Source organism: Mustela lutreola, chromosome 10, assembly GCF_030435805.1.
Source record: "Mustela lutreola isolate mMusLut2 chromosome 10, mMusLut2.pri, whole genome shotgun sequence".
In the NCBI taxonomy this organism is placed as follows: domain Eukaryota; kingdom Metazoa; phylum Chordata; class Mammalia; order Carnivora; family Mustelidae; genus Mustela; species Mustela lutreola.
In genome coordinates, this window is record NC_081299.1 from 47,310,639 (window position 1) to 47,328,672 (window position 18,034).

Sequence of the window (18,034 nt, forward strand, 5' to 3'; positions counted from 1 at the left end):
AGATCTGGATGTAAGAAAGACTGGTCTAACTTCAGTAAATAGAAGGGGGCCAAAGAGATAGGGAGCAGTTAAGAGGAAGTGATTATATAAACACTAGAGCGGTGACAGTAATTCAGACCCAGGGAACAAGCAGTGTGAACACGAAGAAGTGAATACATTTGAGAGGATACTTAGAATCAATAGGACTTTAACAACTAATAGGATAGAAGAGGTGGAAGGAGAGAGGTAAGGAAAAGGGATAAAGTCTCCATCTGTGCCCTGAGTTACTGGGCGGATGGTGCCATTTTTTGAACTAGCGAACTTGGAGGAAGATGGCAGGTGTGGTAGGAAAAGTTTATAAGCTAAAACTGAGGTGCTTGTGGAACATCCAAGAACAGAGATTCAGAGTATTAGATAAATGGATCTAAAGCTCAGGAGAAAGATTTGGGTTGGACAGATATGGAAAACTTCAGCATGTATTAAGCGCAATTTTAGGAAATTCCATTTTTCTTATGGTCAAAATGGTTGAACATTGGCAAATTTTGTATGATCCAACCTAACAGAAATTTCAGGCTTGAGAGATCGTGTAACCAGGGACTATGTGGTTTGTTTTGTCTTATGACAAAACCCCTTAAAAACACTGATTTAAAGCACGAGCAGGAGAAAAGGAAAATGAGGAGGAAAGGTAGAAGTGAAAGGGAAACCAAGGTTTCAATGCTACCTTCTAACTTTGGTACCTAGAACTTAGCATGTAATTAAAAGTGTGTTTTCAATTAATCCTCAGGAGTTCCACAGATGTTATCACTAGCTGTACCTACACACTTCAGGGGGCACCATTCACCAGAATATAATATTAATGATGCTCCTTGGAGTTGGAGAAGACAAAGGCTCTGACCATCAGGAACCAATAACCTTTGTAATCCAGCTTGCATGAGTCTAAGATGATTGTGTCACCAGTAGACCTAAGGCTGAGCACAATAGCAAGAGAAAGGAAAGAAAAAGAGAAGGCAAAAAAAATTAAACATGATCAGAAAAATAAAGAAGAACCTATGGAAAAAGGGGAGAGCCAATGCTCTGAGATGATCTTCTGTGTTTCCAAGGCTAACTCACTTCTCTCTGGACTGCAGTTAACCATCCCTGCCCACTTAATCACACAGACCTACTGAAAAGTAAATTAAATCATGCATGCAAAAGCACTTAATCAAGATTAACTTGATAACCTGATCTACACAAATGTGGACAATGACTATTAATAAAAGTTCCCTACTAATCTGAATAGCATTGGACTGCTTTTCCTACAGATCCGGGAGAGAATGGCTATACGAATTTAATTACTCCTCACATTTTTATAGTGTTTTAGAGTTCAGCAGAATTTTAAATCCACTATCTTAATCCCTCAGGGAATGGTGGGTACTGTTCTCCATAATTTACAGAGTCCCTAATATTAGGTTGGACTGTATGAAATTATCATTTTTTAGGTTAAAAATGGTCTAAGATTGGCCATTCCACATGGTTCATTCAACCTAAGAGACTTATAAGGAGGTTGTTCATATGTATAAGCAACATAAATGGCCGAGTTTAGATCTGAGGTATTTTGATTCCTGACCAGTCTAGGACTCTTCCAATTCTAAAAGGTGACTGGGGAAGCGCATTTTAAAAATAGTATGTATCAATTTCTTACTTGGAAAGCAAGCAAAGGGCTAGATCTCTCACGCTGGATAATGCTTTTTGAAATCACACTGGCCTGTTCTGCAGAAATCTGTATTAAGTAAACTGTGACCCTCACTAAGTCTTCACCATAATCTCCATGACGGTAAAGAGATGGTGAAGAACATTTATCTAGCTCCTACCGTATGCTATAGTACATTCCATAATTACTTTAACTGATGTTCACAATAACCATATGAGGCACATACCATGACAGTCTCACATGAGCTGTCTGAAGCTCAGGCAAGTTACACGTCTGATCCAAGGTCACAGTGCTAGGAAGTGACAAGGCCGGCCAATGCCGGAGAACCCAGAGCTGTCCAACTCGAAAGTCCTGCCCCTTTCCTTTAAGTCAAGCTGCATACAGGAAGTTTTTCACAACTAACCCCATGTGGAATAGGAAACCTGTCAGTAGGGATGAAACGACACGCCCAAGGTCACACCGCTTACAAGCGATGAACAAGGATCCCTGAGCTCAGGTCCGGTTCAGAGGCCGCCCTTGTTCTAGTTACTACTGTCCGGAGGGAGCAAAGGGCCGGATTCTGGGGTGGACACCATGGAAGAAGGAATCTAATTGCTGGATAGACTGCAATGTGCTAGGCGAAGTCGGCGCCCTCAGGATATCCCGGTAAAAGGTGCAGCAACCATCCCACACGAGCCTCGGGTACCTACGCTCGCTGGGCTCAAGAATAGCTTAGAAGCCGGATGGGCGCGGCACCTCCCCGGCCGCCGGGAGACCCTGGCCCAGCGGATGGTCCTCTTCTCCCCTGTTCCTTGCTGAACCCGCAGCCTGGCCAGCGTACTCTCCTTGCACCCGTGCTCCTCCCCATCCCTGCGAGACCCGGTCTCTACGCCTCACCCTGGCTGTGCCGCGCCTGGCACCACGTCCCCTTCGATATCCACATCCGCCTCTTCAGCCGCCATGATGGGACCTAACCCCATCCGTCCTCCCGAGAGATCCCGCGAGAGGTGGAAGACTTGGGGGCGGAGTCTCACGAGTCACGGGGCGGGGCTGAAGCCTTGTCCAGCCCCTTACGCAAAGGAGAGGAGGGACCTTCAGAGAAAAGTTCCGCAGTTTTGCGGAGGTTTGGTCCTTTGGACTTCTATTGGTTTGTAAAAGACCTTGGGAAGTTGCCCAGGCTTGGGCTTTGAAGAGATAGTGCTCTTGGACAAGTTCTTGGCTCTTCACTTCTCTTATTGATAAAATGGAGATATCTACCTGGAGTGCTGAAAAGATCAAAGCCAGACCTGCTTTGAACTGTGACAGGTGCCTGGTTTTCTATCTTTTTCTTTCTCTTTCTTTCTTTTCTTTTTGTCTTTCTTTCGGAAAAGGGTCACTCAGCGATTATGTGAAGTACTAAACAACTTCTATTTTAAAATTGAAAAAAACATTTAAGAATGTAACTTACTTTATTGAGATCATTACAATTAATTAAAGATTCACTCTCATGACCATTGATCTTTACAATAACCCAGTGAGGACTGGTGTCATCAGTCACACTTTACAGATGAGGAAATTGAGGCTCAGAAAACTGAAATGACTATCAAAGGATGTATAGCTACTCAAAGAAGGAGCTTGGACCAGAATCCGGGTCTTTTGACCCTATACTGAGGGCTCACCCTCTACAAATCATATTGGCAGGATAAACACCATTTCTCTCAAAGAATTTATGACTTCTCAAGAAATTAGATATTGGCCTTGAGTAGCCTCTACGAGCATTTATGCTCACATTGTTGCAACTGTTCATTCACTTGTCTGCCTCCACCATGAGACTGTGAATTCTTTAAGGAAAAAAGCTCTGTCTGCTAGTCCTTGTACTAGTCCTTATACTGGCAACATTCAAAATGGTGCCTGACATGTCTTAGGAGCTCAGGATTTATTTAACTGGTGAATGAATGAAACAATTTAAGTATGCTCATACAGCTTTCTAAGTGTTTCAGGCACCTTTCCACTGTTATACATCCTCATATCACTTTTTGCTAAACTTGTGCAAAGAACAGAGGACACAATGACTAAATTTAACTGAGATATCTCTACAGTTTCATAGTATGTTCAAAGGAGTTTTCAAGTGATCATATGTTTAGATTTTTTTCCCAACAAAATGAACTTTCATAATTATTCCTATTTTCCATCATAATTATCCCTTTAAATTTAGTTCTTTATAATACCTAACAAAAATTTTAACTCATTATGATGCTCTGCTTTCCATAAACTGAAACTGAATGAATGTCAGAATAATTTTAGAGCAATAAGGGCAGAAGATGAATTACAAACAGAGAGGATGGGTCAAGGCTGATGTGATCTCCTGTTGTATCCCACATATTGCATAGGGTGGAATCACTCTTGGACCTCCCAAGAATCATGCAAATCATGCAAATTAATTATTATCACCCCACCCCATCCCCCATTGTAGAGGTGAGGAAACCAAAGTTCAGAAAGTTACAGTTAGATTCCTGAGTCCTAGAGGTGGAATTCCAACCCAAGTCTTTCATATATACACATATATATATTAAATGTATATAATATAATAATATAGCATAAAATATGTTGTGAATTAAAATATAGAGTATGTGTGTATATATATACATACGTACATACATATATATATTAAAATATGGAGTATGTATATATATGTATATTTTATTTATCTATTTTAATATATTTATCTATTTTATATATATTATATTTTATTTATATATTTATATATATTTCTATATATACGTATGTATATACGTATATATACATACATACTCTATTTTTTAATTAAATAATCAATTTTAACTTAATTTTAATGCATATATATGTATATATACACACATACATGCTCTATATTTTAATTCACAACAAAAGCAATAGGGTCTTTCACAACACTACATGAATTGGTTTAAGAGTAAATCATAATCGGGTAATTTTCTGATTTCTTTGAGGCACGTAAATCTAGAAATGAGTAGAAAGTGTATTTTGAAGGTTAGAAACTTATCTTGGGTATATAGAATCCTTCTCAGTCCACTATTACACCTTTATTTTCTTCATTGATCCTAAAATAGATTTGTCAAGAGGTACCATACCTGTAAATCCTCACAAATATAGTTAGAGGAACATTCAGTCAAGAAAGTGTCTGGCTCATATTTTAACTGCACTGCGTTCAAAGACATTAGAGACACAGCTTATTCATTTAATTTCTCCCTATTTCTGGTGAAAAAAGATCACTGCATTTTTATTGAGAAAGCAAAGTATAATTGCAATATTAATTCATAAAAAGCTGGCATGTTAGCGATCATGCTAATTAGCTGAGATTTGTAAAGTGCTTTAAAAGCAGGAACTGTCACACAACTGCTCACTAATGTTATTGTTACATTATGATCCAAACTGTCAGCTAAATGATTGCCAGGAATTCAAGAGTTCCCATTTTAAATAGAAAATGGCCAGTGAGCAGGGAGGAAAACTACTTTATCTATGCAGAGGTGAGATAATAGATGAATGCAGACATAGACTTAAGGGCTACGCTTGGCAGGCATTGGAAATGGCTTGAATTGTTCCAGGAAAACAAACTGCATTTTATTTTATTTTCCCTCCCCAGTTCCCTGAAATCACATAAGGTAGCTACTGAAAAAGCTGTTCTCAGTATGTTGTAAGGAGCGTCTGCCAATGTACTTCTTACATTTTAATTACAGTAATGCTACATCCATCTGACATTATGCGGAAGGGAAAGAAAAGATGCCAACATTAATGAGCTCCTACTGTGTGCCAGGCATTTTACAGACATTATTTCTTTATAGCCCTTTGAGGTAAGGAATTGTTATTTTCACTTACAGATGTGGTAACTGAGGTTCAGAACAGTTAAGTGATTTACCCAGGGAACTGTAGCTTATCGTTGTTTTCCTTACAGCATGCTGTCTTAGGTTAGTTTCTAATAGCATCATTCAGAATTGCATTGTTTCTTCTCAGCAACCCCCAGTGGAAGAATTATGCCTCTTTCTCAAAAGCTCCAGGAGGATGGGTGTTGGTGGGCGGGCTTGGGTCTCAGTCCATCTCAGAAGCCAGATGGACTCAGTTCCACCTGCACCACATTCAATAAGGAGGCGTGGTGGCTCCCCGGAGCAAAATAAGGGTACCATTTCCAGAGGGAGGAAGAATGGATGCTGGGTAAGGAAAACAACAGATGCCAGCTATACTGTTCTATATTGCCATTCCCCTCTGTTCCCTCAGGCCTTTGGTACAGTCTGTTAACAGCTACCGGCTTCTGTTAGCATTGTACCAGGCAAGTTACTCAACCCCTCTAGACGGCCACGTCTTCATTTGGAAAATGACCTATGAAATAATCTCCAGAAGTAAAATTCTTTGATCGTGTTCTTGTTCATTTCACAGACATTTCTGAACACTGTCACAGGGAAAGCAGGGATGGAATTGTCGAAGTCTGCATGGGTTTGGATGTGGTTGGCTGCTTAGTTAAGTACGGACTGTAAACAAAATATTCCCTCTGCCTGGAATGCGTGACACTCCCCACCTGTCTTCCAGAACCCTCCACGCGCAGGGGCACTCTGCCTTCCTTTCCCTATCTCCTTCCCTCTGAAAGGGCTGGTTCTGGCTCAGCTTTGGTCCACTGTTGCCGTTTTGGAACTCGGGCTCAGAGTTGTCAGGTCTTTTGATTCTTTTCTTTGAAGACAAGCCAGAAATCAAGATTAATTTGTGAAAAACCATTCAAAGTTTTGAAAAACGCTATGGAACCAAACACTTACGTGGGCTGCATCTGACCTGCAGTTTGTGACTCTTGCCCTAAATCCTTCTCTCCTACCACAGGTAACATTTCCATGTTCTTATTTTCTCACCGTCTGCCTATGGTGCTACTAAAGTCTTCTTCAGGGCGGGGAGCATGTTTCTGTTCCTCTTTGTATCCACAGCCTCTAGCTACAATGCCTGGTACATTATAACCATTTAATAACTATCCATCTAATCAATGAGTGAATCAACTAGAAAAAAATAAAGCCAGAGTTTTTTTTTAATTGAATATAGAAAACTTATTTTGTAAACACATAATCAATGGATATTTTAAATGAGAGCTATATAAATATGTATATTTACATATATATGTATATTTCTATATAGGTATATATACATAGTATATATGTATATATGTATACATATATATGTATATAACAATATGTATATAACAATTGCATTATGATCCTGACAAAAAATACAGAACGCAGTAGACAAAGGAACAATGATAAACCTAAACAGAGTCCCAGAGTCCCTTCTCATGAGTGAATGAGAGACTTGTGTAGTTTTCTTGCCTGCCTCTTTATTGTGTATGCTGCCTGTACTTTGGAGGGGATTGAGGGGAGGCATAAGGCAAATCTCCAACTTGAGGGGGAAATTCAGTCTGTGCTGATGCTGAAGGGCTGCGTAAAATGAAATGTAAACCTGTGCTGACTCAGTTCTAGAGCTCGCACATGGTCGAGTCTGTGAGCACAAAACCCAGTCCAGGGTCCTTCCCCTTGGCTGTCTAGGTAGCTCCCTTTCTAGCTGAAAAGTCAGCTTCAGCATTGTGCTTTTGCTTATATTCCTGCCCATTCACACAAACTCGCTTCTCTGCGACCCCAGATCCACAGTGCATGCTTGTGTCAGGGGCCCAGCACTCTGGCAGGTAGCTGCCTCCACACTAGCCTGGGACCTCCTTGAGGACAGGAATCATGTCCATGTTATCCACACGCAGCACACAGTAAGGGCCCTACCAGTGTTTGAATGAACAATATGCCTTCTATGTTAGAAAGCACATTGTTATCTCAAAGCTTCAAGAGCTTTCATTCAATTCAATAAGTGTTTACTGAGTACCTGCTATGTGCCAAGCACTATTCTCATGCTTGGGATATACTGATAAATAAAAAAGACAGTTTTCTACCCTGATAGAAGTCACTTCCTAGTAAAGGGGGAGAGAAAATAAACACTAGACATAATATTAATCAATCAATCAATCAATCAATTAATATCAATGAATTATTATATATCAATCACCATATTAATATATTATATTAATACATGAATACATTATATATTAACTAATATATTATATTAATATATTACATATTAATAAATTATTATAAATTAATTATATATTGGTTAGAGGTGATTGAGTATTATGGATAATGGGGAAAAAAGGTAGAGCAGGATATGGATCCTGAGAGTTCAGAGTGGTGAAGGGGTACAGGTTTTTAAAAAGGGGTTCAGGGGCGGGGGCGGGAAGTTGGGTGAGCCTGGTGGTGGGTATTATGGAGGGCACATATTGCATGGAGCACTGGGTGTAGTGCATAAACAATGAATTCTGGAGCACTGAAAGGAAATTTAAAAAATAATTAAACAAATAAAAAAATTTAAAAACATTTAAAAAAGAGGTTCAGCCTAGGCCTTGTTGGGAAGGTGGCATTTGAGCAGAGTCTTGCCAAGCTGATGTCAGGAGAAAGTGTTTAGGTGGAAGGAACAGCCACTGCAAAGGCCCTGGGTGGGAGTGTGCCTAGGGGGGGCCAGGATGGTGGAGGAAAGTGAGCAAAGGGAGAGCAGGAGGGGAGGAGGCCAGCCAGACACCGGGCCACAGGTCCGTGTCTGTCCGTGTCATTCTAAGGACATTCTGAGTGAATCAGGGAGTCATTGTTGGGGTCCACCGAGATTAAACCTAGATATTAGCAATACAAGTTCACTGAAATTTTTTTTAAGATTATATGCCAAGTGGTTGATAACATGCACTATTTGATGTTTCTTTTGTCAGGTTTCCTGAGGAAAAAAATATCCTACAAAATAGAACTGATACTTTTATTAAAATAATTCCTCTTTCCCAGGATCACGGATGAGTCCCTCTTTGTCTACGCTGGTTTTTGTGTTGAGTCACTTGACTTATTTCTCCTTTTTTCACACCACATCCCAAGTTCTCATTTGAACAGTCATACCGACTACCTGAGAAATAAACCGACTGTCTTAACATTTCCCATTCATTTAACATGGGTGTTTTTACCACATTGAGGGGCCCCAAGTCCATATGCTGCTTGCTGTTGTCGCTGCTGGGTTCAGTAGCCTCTGATGTGAACAAGATCTGGTCACCACCGATAAGAAATCCATACTCAATATATAAATGGATCATTACGAAGAAACAGAACAAAGGCCATGAAGCAGAGGTCCGTGCCCGGAACCATGGAGATCTGATGCGGCGAGGCTAATTCTGTGCCTTCTTGTGCTCTGCCTCTCATCCTCTCTAGGTCACTTTTTACTCCAGTGATTTCCATGGCAACCAGCTTCACACAGGTGTAACCTGACGGCACCATACATCTACTTTCTGCAGCAGAAAGTGCACACATGCACAGTCCGGAAAAGCAGGGGTGTTAATACCCCATGAGACAGTGGATGACCGATGGGGAGAAAATCCCTGTAGGATGGAGCCCCTTTGTTCACAAAGCAATAACTTACTCTTGAATTGACTTTTCCTCCTTAACTGGCATGCTCTTTCCAGTTCTCCTTCATAATCCTTTGGACTACTTCCCCAATAAATTAGTCTCTGAAGCCCTGGTCTCAGATTCTTCTTTCCTGGGGAAGCCTAAGAGAAAACAGTAAGGTCAACCTTGGGTTTTGAAAGTTGAGCGAGAGTTTTCCAAGTGTAGAGAGAGGGAAAGTACTTGCATTCCAGGGGGAAGGGGAAAAAAAGGCATGAGCAAAGAATATGAGGCGAGGACAACACAAGGCAGGGCTGGGGATTTGCAGTGACCTGCCGTGACTGAAGCATAGGCTATCTGGACGATATGAGGAGGGGAAAACTAGTGGGATGATTTGATCATTGAGAAATACCCCTCAGATACACTAAGCTGAAGATATTGAAAAAAATGTTCCCCTGATGTTTTGTTTGTTGTTTGTTTCTCATTATAACATTCACACTGTTCTAGGGACACCTGGTTGGCTCAGCCAGTAAAGCATGCAAGTCTCGATCTCCCGATCATGAGTTCGAGCCCTTACATTGGGCATGGAGCCTACTTAAAATAAAGTGCTATTAAAAAAAATAAGCATTCACATTGTTCTTCATTTCTGGGAAATCAATGGCCCATGGACTGAGTAGTAACTGTGAGCCATGCACTCAGGATGAAATAGAATATTTGAGTGACACACCAAATTCTGGAAAATAAAACTGCTCTTAGTATGCATATTATCAACAGGTATGTAAAACAGATTTTATTGTGACCAGAAAAGAGGAGAACCTGAAAAATTTCCAGGAAGCAAACAGAAATGAACTGTAGAATACCAATTACTATTAATTAAAGTTCTATAAAATAGCTGTGCATTTTCATTGTTTTATTATGACGAACAAAACAATTTTTAAGTGTTTTTGTATAATCATTCCTACCTTATTTACCATTAAGGACTTAAGTTTTTGAACTACCCTCTTCCAGGGAGGGAAGGTACATTTAGGTTTGAAAGGAAAATTTAGACCTCTTTGTTTTAGCACTATGTTCTGTCTTATGCAATAATTACCATATTTCACTGAATCTAAGCTTCATTGTCATGGATAGTAAGTTCTTCCATTATTTTATGTGCCATAAAGAAAAAAATTGCTGCCAATTACATTTTGACATTCTGTTGATGGCAAGATGCATCCTGTTTTCAGGGATTTGAGAAAATATATCACTTGAAATTGTTGCCTGCAATTTCAACCCCCCCCCCCCCATTGGGAGCTCTGGTGGGGGCAGGTGTGGGGATAGTGACTTGACTTGTTCAACTTTGACTCTTTCTAATACTTGAGAGAGTTCCTGGTACACCTATGGCAGATGTGTGTTCTGCAAATGTTTATTGAATGAAACTGAACAGATTTTGATGTATCTTTACCTGTTTTGACATAGGCTATTTCATGGGATAAGAATTTCATCATCTCAGAAGCCTGCAAAGTATCATGAAATAGACCCACTACAGTTCTGTATCAACAAAAATATCATATTGCTGTTTTTTGTTCATACTGACTGGAGAACTTATTGTGTGTGATTTTCCACAGTATGTTTCATATATGTTTGTTTCCATGCCATGGATTACTTTCTATCACATTCATAAGAAAACCAAGGACCTCTTTAAAAAAAATTGTTTAGTTAAACGTAGTTGTAAAAATAATTTTGACAGTACAGATACTGTGTTAATTATTTACATGTGAGGGTATGCTTGAAAGGCCACATGCTGTCCGTAACTCTTCTAACCCTTTGAAAGGATTTACATTGATAGAAAAAAATTGGACATCAAGGAATTATTCATATACATTTGCTGTGGTTTTCATTTAAGACAGGAAGGGGTTTTTCAAGGTTTTCCATGCTTTTATTTGATTTAATTTCATGCTCACTAGAGCCCATTTCCATCACAGTCACCGACACCTTGAACTTGCTGTGATTTTCCTCTATTAAGCAGCCCAGATGATATTCAGTAAGATTCTTGGACTCTAAGCCCCATGTCTTGGAAACAGACCTCACTGAATTAGTGAAGATTCCAGGGCATTCTTCTTACTGAGCTGGTTAAGCCTTTGAAAATATACTATGGACGCTAGGATTTGCAGGCTTAGTGGACCTGCCATAAAAGGTTCCAGAGACCTTGGATGGCTCCAGTGCCTGGAGTGCAGTGGTCACACCTCATTAGTCCCAGAGCAGGGGCTGCCTTCCCCACATTCTCCTGTGGTCTACATCTTCCCATTCTGGCTGCGGGGCCTCAGGAAGGCAGCCGAGAGTCACTGAGGTACTTCCTGGGAGAGTCCGGACAGGCACACGCCCACGCTAGGCTCCCCTCCATGGGGATTTTGTCTGTATTTCTCCTTTGTCTGATCACTGAAGACTTTAGGTAGATTCTCAGAAAGGCAGAGGTGATGTTTGCTGGAGTAGCCAGTGAACAGTGGGGTAGAAAATGAACAGGAGGGAATTGCAGTTTTGCATTTACTAGCAGGGAGCATCTGAAAGGTACTTGTTACTGGGTCCCTATTTCACCATCTGTAGTGGTGGTTAACGATCCCTACCTCTGAGGGCTGCTGGAAGGATGATATGATCTGAAATAAAATGAAATAAAGATAAAGGAAGTGGACCCAGGGTCTGGCGCAGGGTAACAAATCTTGCTGCCTCAGGCTACAGCTGGTCAAGGTTACCATGCACTCGATACATATCGGACTGGTTTTGACCCTAGCATCTGCTTTAGGTCTGTGTTCAAAACAGCCCCTCCTTCAAAAGGCACTAGCCGGCCTGCAAAATGTGGCTAAGACCACCAGGGACCAGCCTTTGCCCCTGGCCAGGGGAGGAGGTTTCTGTGATTTCTGGCCATCATGGCTCTGTGCTGTCAGTTGCAGCCTGAGATGAATATCATGGTCTTGTTCCTTGCTTTACATCATGTGGCCCTGCCCACATCCTCCCCACTAAATAAGTAAGGCTGGCAAACTTTAAAGCTGCAGAATGATTAAAAAGAATAATCTGGGGCCTAATAATTCCCTTTCAGGTTGTGCAAGCAGGAAGGTTTTAAATCGCACAAGAACAATTTAAGGGAAAAGGCACACTCGTTTCTATTCCCAGCAAACATAAGCAGCTAGTGGGTCTGGTTTTCTTAAATGATCTTTACTTACAGAAGGATCCATCACCCAGAGAGAGTATCTGTGTCCAGAATCTGACAGCAGGAAAGTGACTCAGAGCAGCTCTGGGGTTCAGAGAGCTGAGGCTGGCTTTTGATGTGCCTTTCACATCTCCTGGGGACCACCCTAGGCCAAGTGAGGAAATCCCTAGCTCCTTTGTTTTCTTCCCTTCAGGCAGTATGTCCCCCATCAGTGGGTAAGGTCTCCGCCTATACCCCTTCTTCTCCCTTTCTCTCTTTTCCCTTAGCTCTTGCTTCCCTTTCTCCATATTTCTCCTGCCTCCTCTCTTCTTTGGATAAAATCTGAAGGAAAGTGTTGACTCAGAAGACAGAGCTTTCGACTTTCTCTCTTATGAAATAGAGCAAGTCTTGGTATGTTCTTAAATATCTTGAAAATGGGGGAATCATATTTTTCACATATCCAAGCATTTGCAAATGCATTTATTTTTTTTAAATTTTTGAAATATTTTATGTATTTCTTTGAGACAGAATGAGAGAGCAAAAGCAGGAGGAGGGGCAGAGGGAGAGGGAGAAATAGCCTCTCCGCTGAGCAGAGAGCCCAAAGCGAGACTCGATCCCAGGGCACTGAGATCATGACATGAACCAAAGGCAGACAATTAAACCAACTGAACCACTCAGGTGTTCTACAAATGCATAGGTTGGCAGGGGAAGTATTCCAGGATGGTGGGTGATGAGAACCCCAAGGCAGGCAGGAACAAAAGCTGTCTGTTGACACTGAACTATGAGGAATGCAGTGAAGAGTGGTGTGAGATGAAACCAAGAGGTGTCTGGGGCCATCATAGAGGCCATAGAAGTAGCACAGAGGATTTTTAATGATATTATGAGGGCAATGGAAAACCATTTATGGATTTTAAGCAGGAGAGTGATATGACCTAGCATCCTTTCTAAAAGATCACTTTGGGTATTGGATGGTTAATGGATTGTGGTGTGTGTGTGTGTGTGTGTGTGTGTGTGTGTGTGTGTGTGTGTGTTTGGGGGGAGTATTGTGAAAGTGGGGGAGATCAGGGGTCCAGATGGGAAATGATAGTTGTTTGGACAGGAGTAGATGATAGAAGTAGATGAAATTGTGATATATTTTGGAGGTATAATCAACAGGATTTGGTGACAGATTGTCTGTGGGGGTGAGGAAGAAGGAGGCAACAAGAATAACTCCTAGGTTTCTGGCTTGAGCAATGCTAGGAGGCAGGTCTCGTTTGCCGAGATGTGGAGGACTGGAGCAGGAGCCGACCGAGGAAGAATCCTGTGGTCAGAGGCAGCCGGGCTTGATGCTAGATGCTTCTTGGCTGAGTATCAGCAACATTCTCTGCCATAGCTAGATGCTAATATGTCTTCAGTGTGCTGGACCAGCAGTTTACTCCGGCGCATTAAAATCGTTTTTCCATGAGAGCGAAGTAAGGACAGCCTTGTATTTGCTTTATTTTTCTCTGCAGATAATGAGGTTGTTGTCAATTCCCTCAAAGTGAAAGCACAGTCCCAGAGGAGAGGGGGATGCTGGTGTTAATGGCAGCATCCTCCTGGAGATGCGTTCAAGGGCTAGTTAGAGTACCCCTTGCTAGGGAGGTTAAAGAAGGCCTTCAGCCTCACAGAGGGCATTTGGCCAGATGGACTCTCTGGTCCTTCCAACCTTGGGGTCCTGGGGTTTGACAGGTCAGCCAATGAGAAGGTTCACAGAAAGCAAAAGCTAGAAAGCATGAAGGAGGCCCCAGGGATGAAAGAAGTTACTAAGTGGTCTTTAAGAATTCATCCATGTCCTCAAAGCAGAGTTTACTCCCTTGGGTGGTCTGGACTCTGGAACCCCCCTCTTTAGGCTTACTAGTTTCCCAGTATCAAAACATGAATACACAAGTCCTTTACCAGACATGTGATCTTCAACGAATGAATTAACTCCTCTTGTCCTCACTTTTCCCTCATGTAAAATTGAGGAATTCATACATCTTGTGATTGTTGTGAGGACCAATTGAAATTACGGATCCTGGCATAGAGTTAAGGGCTCAGTAAACATTACCCTACGAGCCATCAGAGCTCATAGGAGGGGTTTTATAAACATTTTAGAAAATATAGAAAAGTTTGAAAAAAGTATTTTTATCAGTTAGAGAGAACAGGATTAACATCTTTTTTTTTTTTTTTTAAGATTTTATTTATTTATTTGTCAGAGCGAGCACAGGCAGACAGAATGGCAGGCAGAGGCAGACGGAGAAGCAGGCTCCCGCTGAGCAAGGAGCCCGATGTGGGACTTGATCCCAGGACGCTGGAATCATGACCTGAGCCGAAGGCAGCGGCTTAACCCTATTTTTTAAGGCGTTCCCCCCTATTTTTTGCTTTGTTTTGTACGTTTGTGCTGCGTAGTTATGATAGTATTGAATTTCATCTTCTGCCGTCATGGTCTGCTTGGGCTGTTATAACAAAATACTACAGACTGATTGGCTTAAACAACACACATTTATTTCTCATGGTTCTAGAGGCTGGGAAGTCCAAGATCAAGGTGCTGGTAGATTTGTTGACTGGGAGAGCCATTTCCTGGCTTGTAGACAGCCACCTTCTCCTGCTGTCCTCATATGGCCTTTCCTTGGTGCATATTCCTGGAGAGAGAGAGAGAGAGAGAGAGAGATCCATCTTTCTCCCTTCCTTATCTCATAGAAGTACTAATCCCATCATGAGGGTCCCACTCTTCTGACCTCACCTAATCACCCTCTAAAGTCTCCACCTCAAATACCATCATATTGGGGGCTAGGACTTCAACTTGAGAATTTTGGGGGGAGGGACACAAACATTCAGCTCATAACACCTGCTTTTTGCCTCTTAATGTTATTAGACCACTAACATTCTTCCTATTGCATTTTTGTCAGTTTCCCCAATAAGGATTTTATTATTTTTTAATGACAAAATGTGAGGGGTGGAGTTGCTCTTTCTATAGACATTTTTCTATTGCACAATACAATAGAGAGAAGATGGAATTGGACTCAGACAAGCCTGTTTTTGTAGTTTGTTTCTGCTGTTCATCGGCTGTGTCATCATATGCAAGTTACTTAACTGTAACTTGTAACCTGAGGTCTCCGTACAGCAGAGATGATAGGCCTCTTCACAGGGTTGTGGTGGGGCTTAACTAAGATAATGTATATTGCAATCACTACGTTAATAATATTCCTTTCATTAGATGCTGATTTTCCATCTCCAGCAATTCTGTCGCCTAAGATTTTGTAAATGAGGTGCGTGAAGGATGCAAAATGCAATGGTGAAATTCATTCATGGCCTGAGTCACAAAAACTGTCAAATTTTGTACTTAAACATCATTACTCAAAGGTGATGGGTATCAGAGGATGGTGTCCTCAGTGCCCCTGCTTTCTATCTTCAGAAGGATGTGTATATGTGTATGTATTTCCTTGTTGGGACACTCATTACACATCATTGCAATTGTCTACTGACTTGCTCCATCACTAGATTGCACTCCCTTTGAAGAAGGGGCCTGCAAGTTTCTCACTTACGCTTAAACGTCCAGGATTCAGCTCAGGTCTTAGTTAAGAGATGGCTCCCAATAAAGCCATGCTGAGCTGAATGTATGCCTGGATGGTTGGATGAATGGATGAATTAACATCGTCTTGGAGAGAGGGCAGAAAAATGCAGTATTTGTCACCTTAACAGGATTACCATTCTCTTTCTATGTCCTGAGCAAGAAGAATGATTGGAAGTAATAAAAAATAACTAAGAAAATATAATGAAGGTCCAACAGAATTTAATAAAGCAGATGCGCACTGTCATCTTCCCAGGGGCTGAGGAAATTAGAAGTCGTGTTTGAGTCATGTACAGGATATGATGGCAGTCTCTGTTTATCAGCTTGGCTTGGGTAGAAAGTTTCTGTCATGATCTTTGTGAGAAGTCATGTAGCCAAACCATCAAAAGTGTCAAGAGACAACCAGAAACTTACTAACCATGATTATAATTGCTTTAGCTTGTTTGTAAGTTTGAGGAGATTAAACATTATTAGCAATGTATGCAGGAGTTCCACATCAGCAAGGGGACGGGGCAAGTTAAGAACCTGTCTAGTACCTGACCACTTGCTTTACAGAACGTCTGAAATGTAAGGGAGATTCGGGTCTCTCTGAGGTGCCAGTCCCAACACATCCCACTGTTGAACTGAACCAGTTGAAGAGAAGGACACCAAAATCTCAGATCTAGACTGGAAAAAGTCACCTCAACATGAAGCCAAACTGGCTTCCTCCCACTTACCTACCCAGTCACAGGTAAGATCAATGAGGCAAGCAGCCTCCTCCTCACCTACCCTGGGAAGAGTCACCCTGTCACAAGGAGGAGGAGGAGGAGGAGAATGCTTACAGATCGCAAAACAGGAAACAAATGCAGGCCATGTGGGAACAACAACCTTGAATACCTTACTCCTGGCCAGGACAGGATTGTGAACTATTGGCAAACCATCAGTCACTTGTATGTTAGTAAGGGATTGAAAGACCAGAAATTTTGCTCTAGCAGAATGTTCTGGCTATCTCCTGCTGCTTAACAAACCCCTCCACAATGCAGTATTTTTTCCTTACCATTCTGTCTGTTGACAATCTCAGTTGGGTGGTTCTTTCTTAGGGTCCTTTAGGTGGCTATTGTCAGAGATAGTTGCTGGTGTTGGAATCATCTGGGGAATTCTTCATGTCTGGCCTCTGGGCCGGTTGACTGGCCAGCTGGAAACTGGCTGGGACATCTATTCTCCATGGCCTTCTCTACTGTTGTGGCTTGGGCTTCCTCAAAGCATGGAGGAGAGAGTAACTAGATACTTACATTGCATGTGGCTGTCCTCATGGCAAATTTTCCAAGAAGCCTTGGTGAAAACTGCAGGGTTTCCTATGACCTAGCTTTGCAAGTCCTAGAACATGACTTCTGCTACATTCTATGGTCATACAGGTGATGAAGCCCAAGTCAGATTCAAGGGAAGGAGAACTAGAGTCTGCCTCTCAGTGAGAAGAAGAGCCACATCTCTAAGTCAGGGCATCACTGCTCATTCTCACAAAGACCCTATATGGTAAGTGTTAACGATCCCCCTTTTACCAGTGAGGAAGTTGAGGCCCAGAGATATTAAGTGGCTTGGTGATCAATGGATGGCATAGTGAGAGATCAAACTCAGTTATGTCCGATTCTGAAGTTTTTCTCCGTCTGCTACATTATATTATCATGCATCTATATTGAATCTCTCATTTTATGGAGGAGAAAACGGAGGGCACCTTAAATGCCTGTGAACTGGTAGATTCTCTTTTCTCTTTTCTTTTTTTCAAGATTTATTTATTTACTTTTAGAGAGAGACCAAGAGAGCATGTGAGCAGGGGGAGAGGAAGAGGGAAAAGGAGAGAATTCTCAAGCAGACCTCCCACTGAGTGTAGAGACTGACTCAGGGCTCGATGGCATAACCCTGAGATCATGACCTAAGTTGAAATCCAAAGTCAGATGCTCAACCAACTGAGCCACCCAGGCACCGCGAACTGGTAGATATTTACAATAATCACTTTTATGACAGTTTCTCTGGCCCTGTATTTGCTCTTGTCTAAAATTAACGAGTTGATATTGAGCAAGGCCCATATTCTACCTTATGAAATGTGCTAGAAGATGCGAAAGACTTCTTTCCACCCTGAGCTCATCAAGAGGGCTTTTCCAACAGCAGAACCAAGGATGAGGGCCTATCCTGGTACCTCACTGCTGGAGGATGAGATTTCAAAG

General features: G+C 41.7%; 1 protein-coding gene and 1 long non-coding RNA gene across 8 annotated transcripts in view; one reads left to right on the top strand and one right to left on the bottom strand.

The window, feature by feature from the left end:
- The window catches only part of MYSM1 (Myb like, SWIRM and MPN domains 1), a 44,593-nt gene extending 41,960 nt beyond the window's left edge, over positions 1 to 2,633 (bottom strand). For all 6 annotated transcript variants that reach the window (XM_059135371.1, XM_059135373.1, XM_059135369.1 and 3 more), the window contains exon 1: positions 2,546 to 2,633. In XM_059135371.1, coding sequence (XP_058991354.1) covers positions 2,546 to 2,628 — 83 coding nt within the window. In that variant the 5' untranslated portion in view covers positions 2,629 to 2,633. The remainder of the gene's footprint in view (positions 1 to 2,545) is intronic.
- A 39-nt stretch (positions 2,634 to 2,672) lies between these two features.
- On the top strand, positions 2,673 to 9,235 carry LOC131808975 (uncharacterized). Of its 2 annotated transcripts, XR_009345013.1 has the most exons (4): positions 2,673 to 2,953; positions 5,362 to 5,475; positions 6,056 to 6,487; positions 8,451 to 9,235. It is a non-coding gene; the product is annotated as an uncharacterized LOC131808975 (long non-coding RNA). The 2 variants fall into 2 exon arrangements; XR_009345012.1 differs by lacking the exon at positions 6,056 to 6,487 and having other exon boundaries at positions 8,935 to 9,235.
- Positions 9,236 to 18,034: the final 8,799 nt, after the last annotated feature.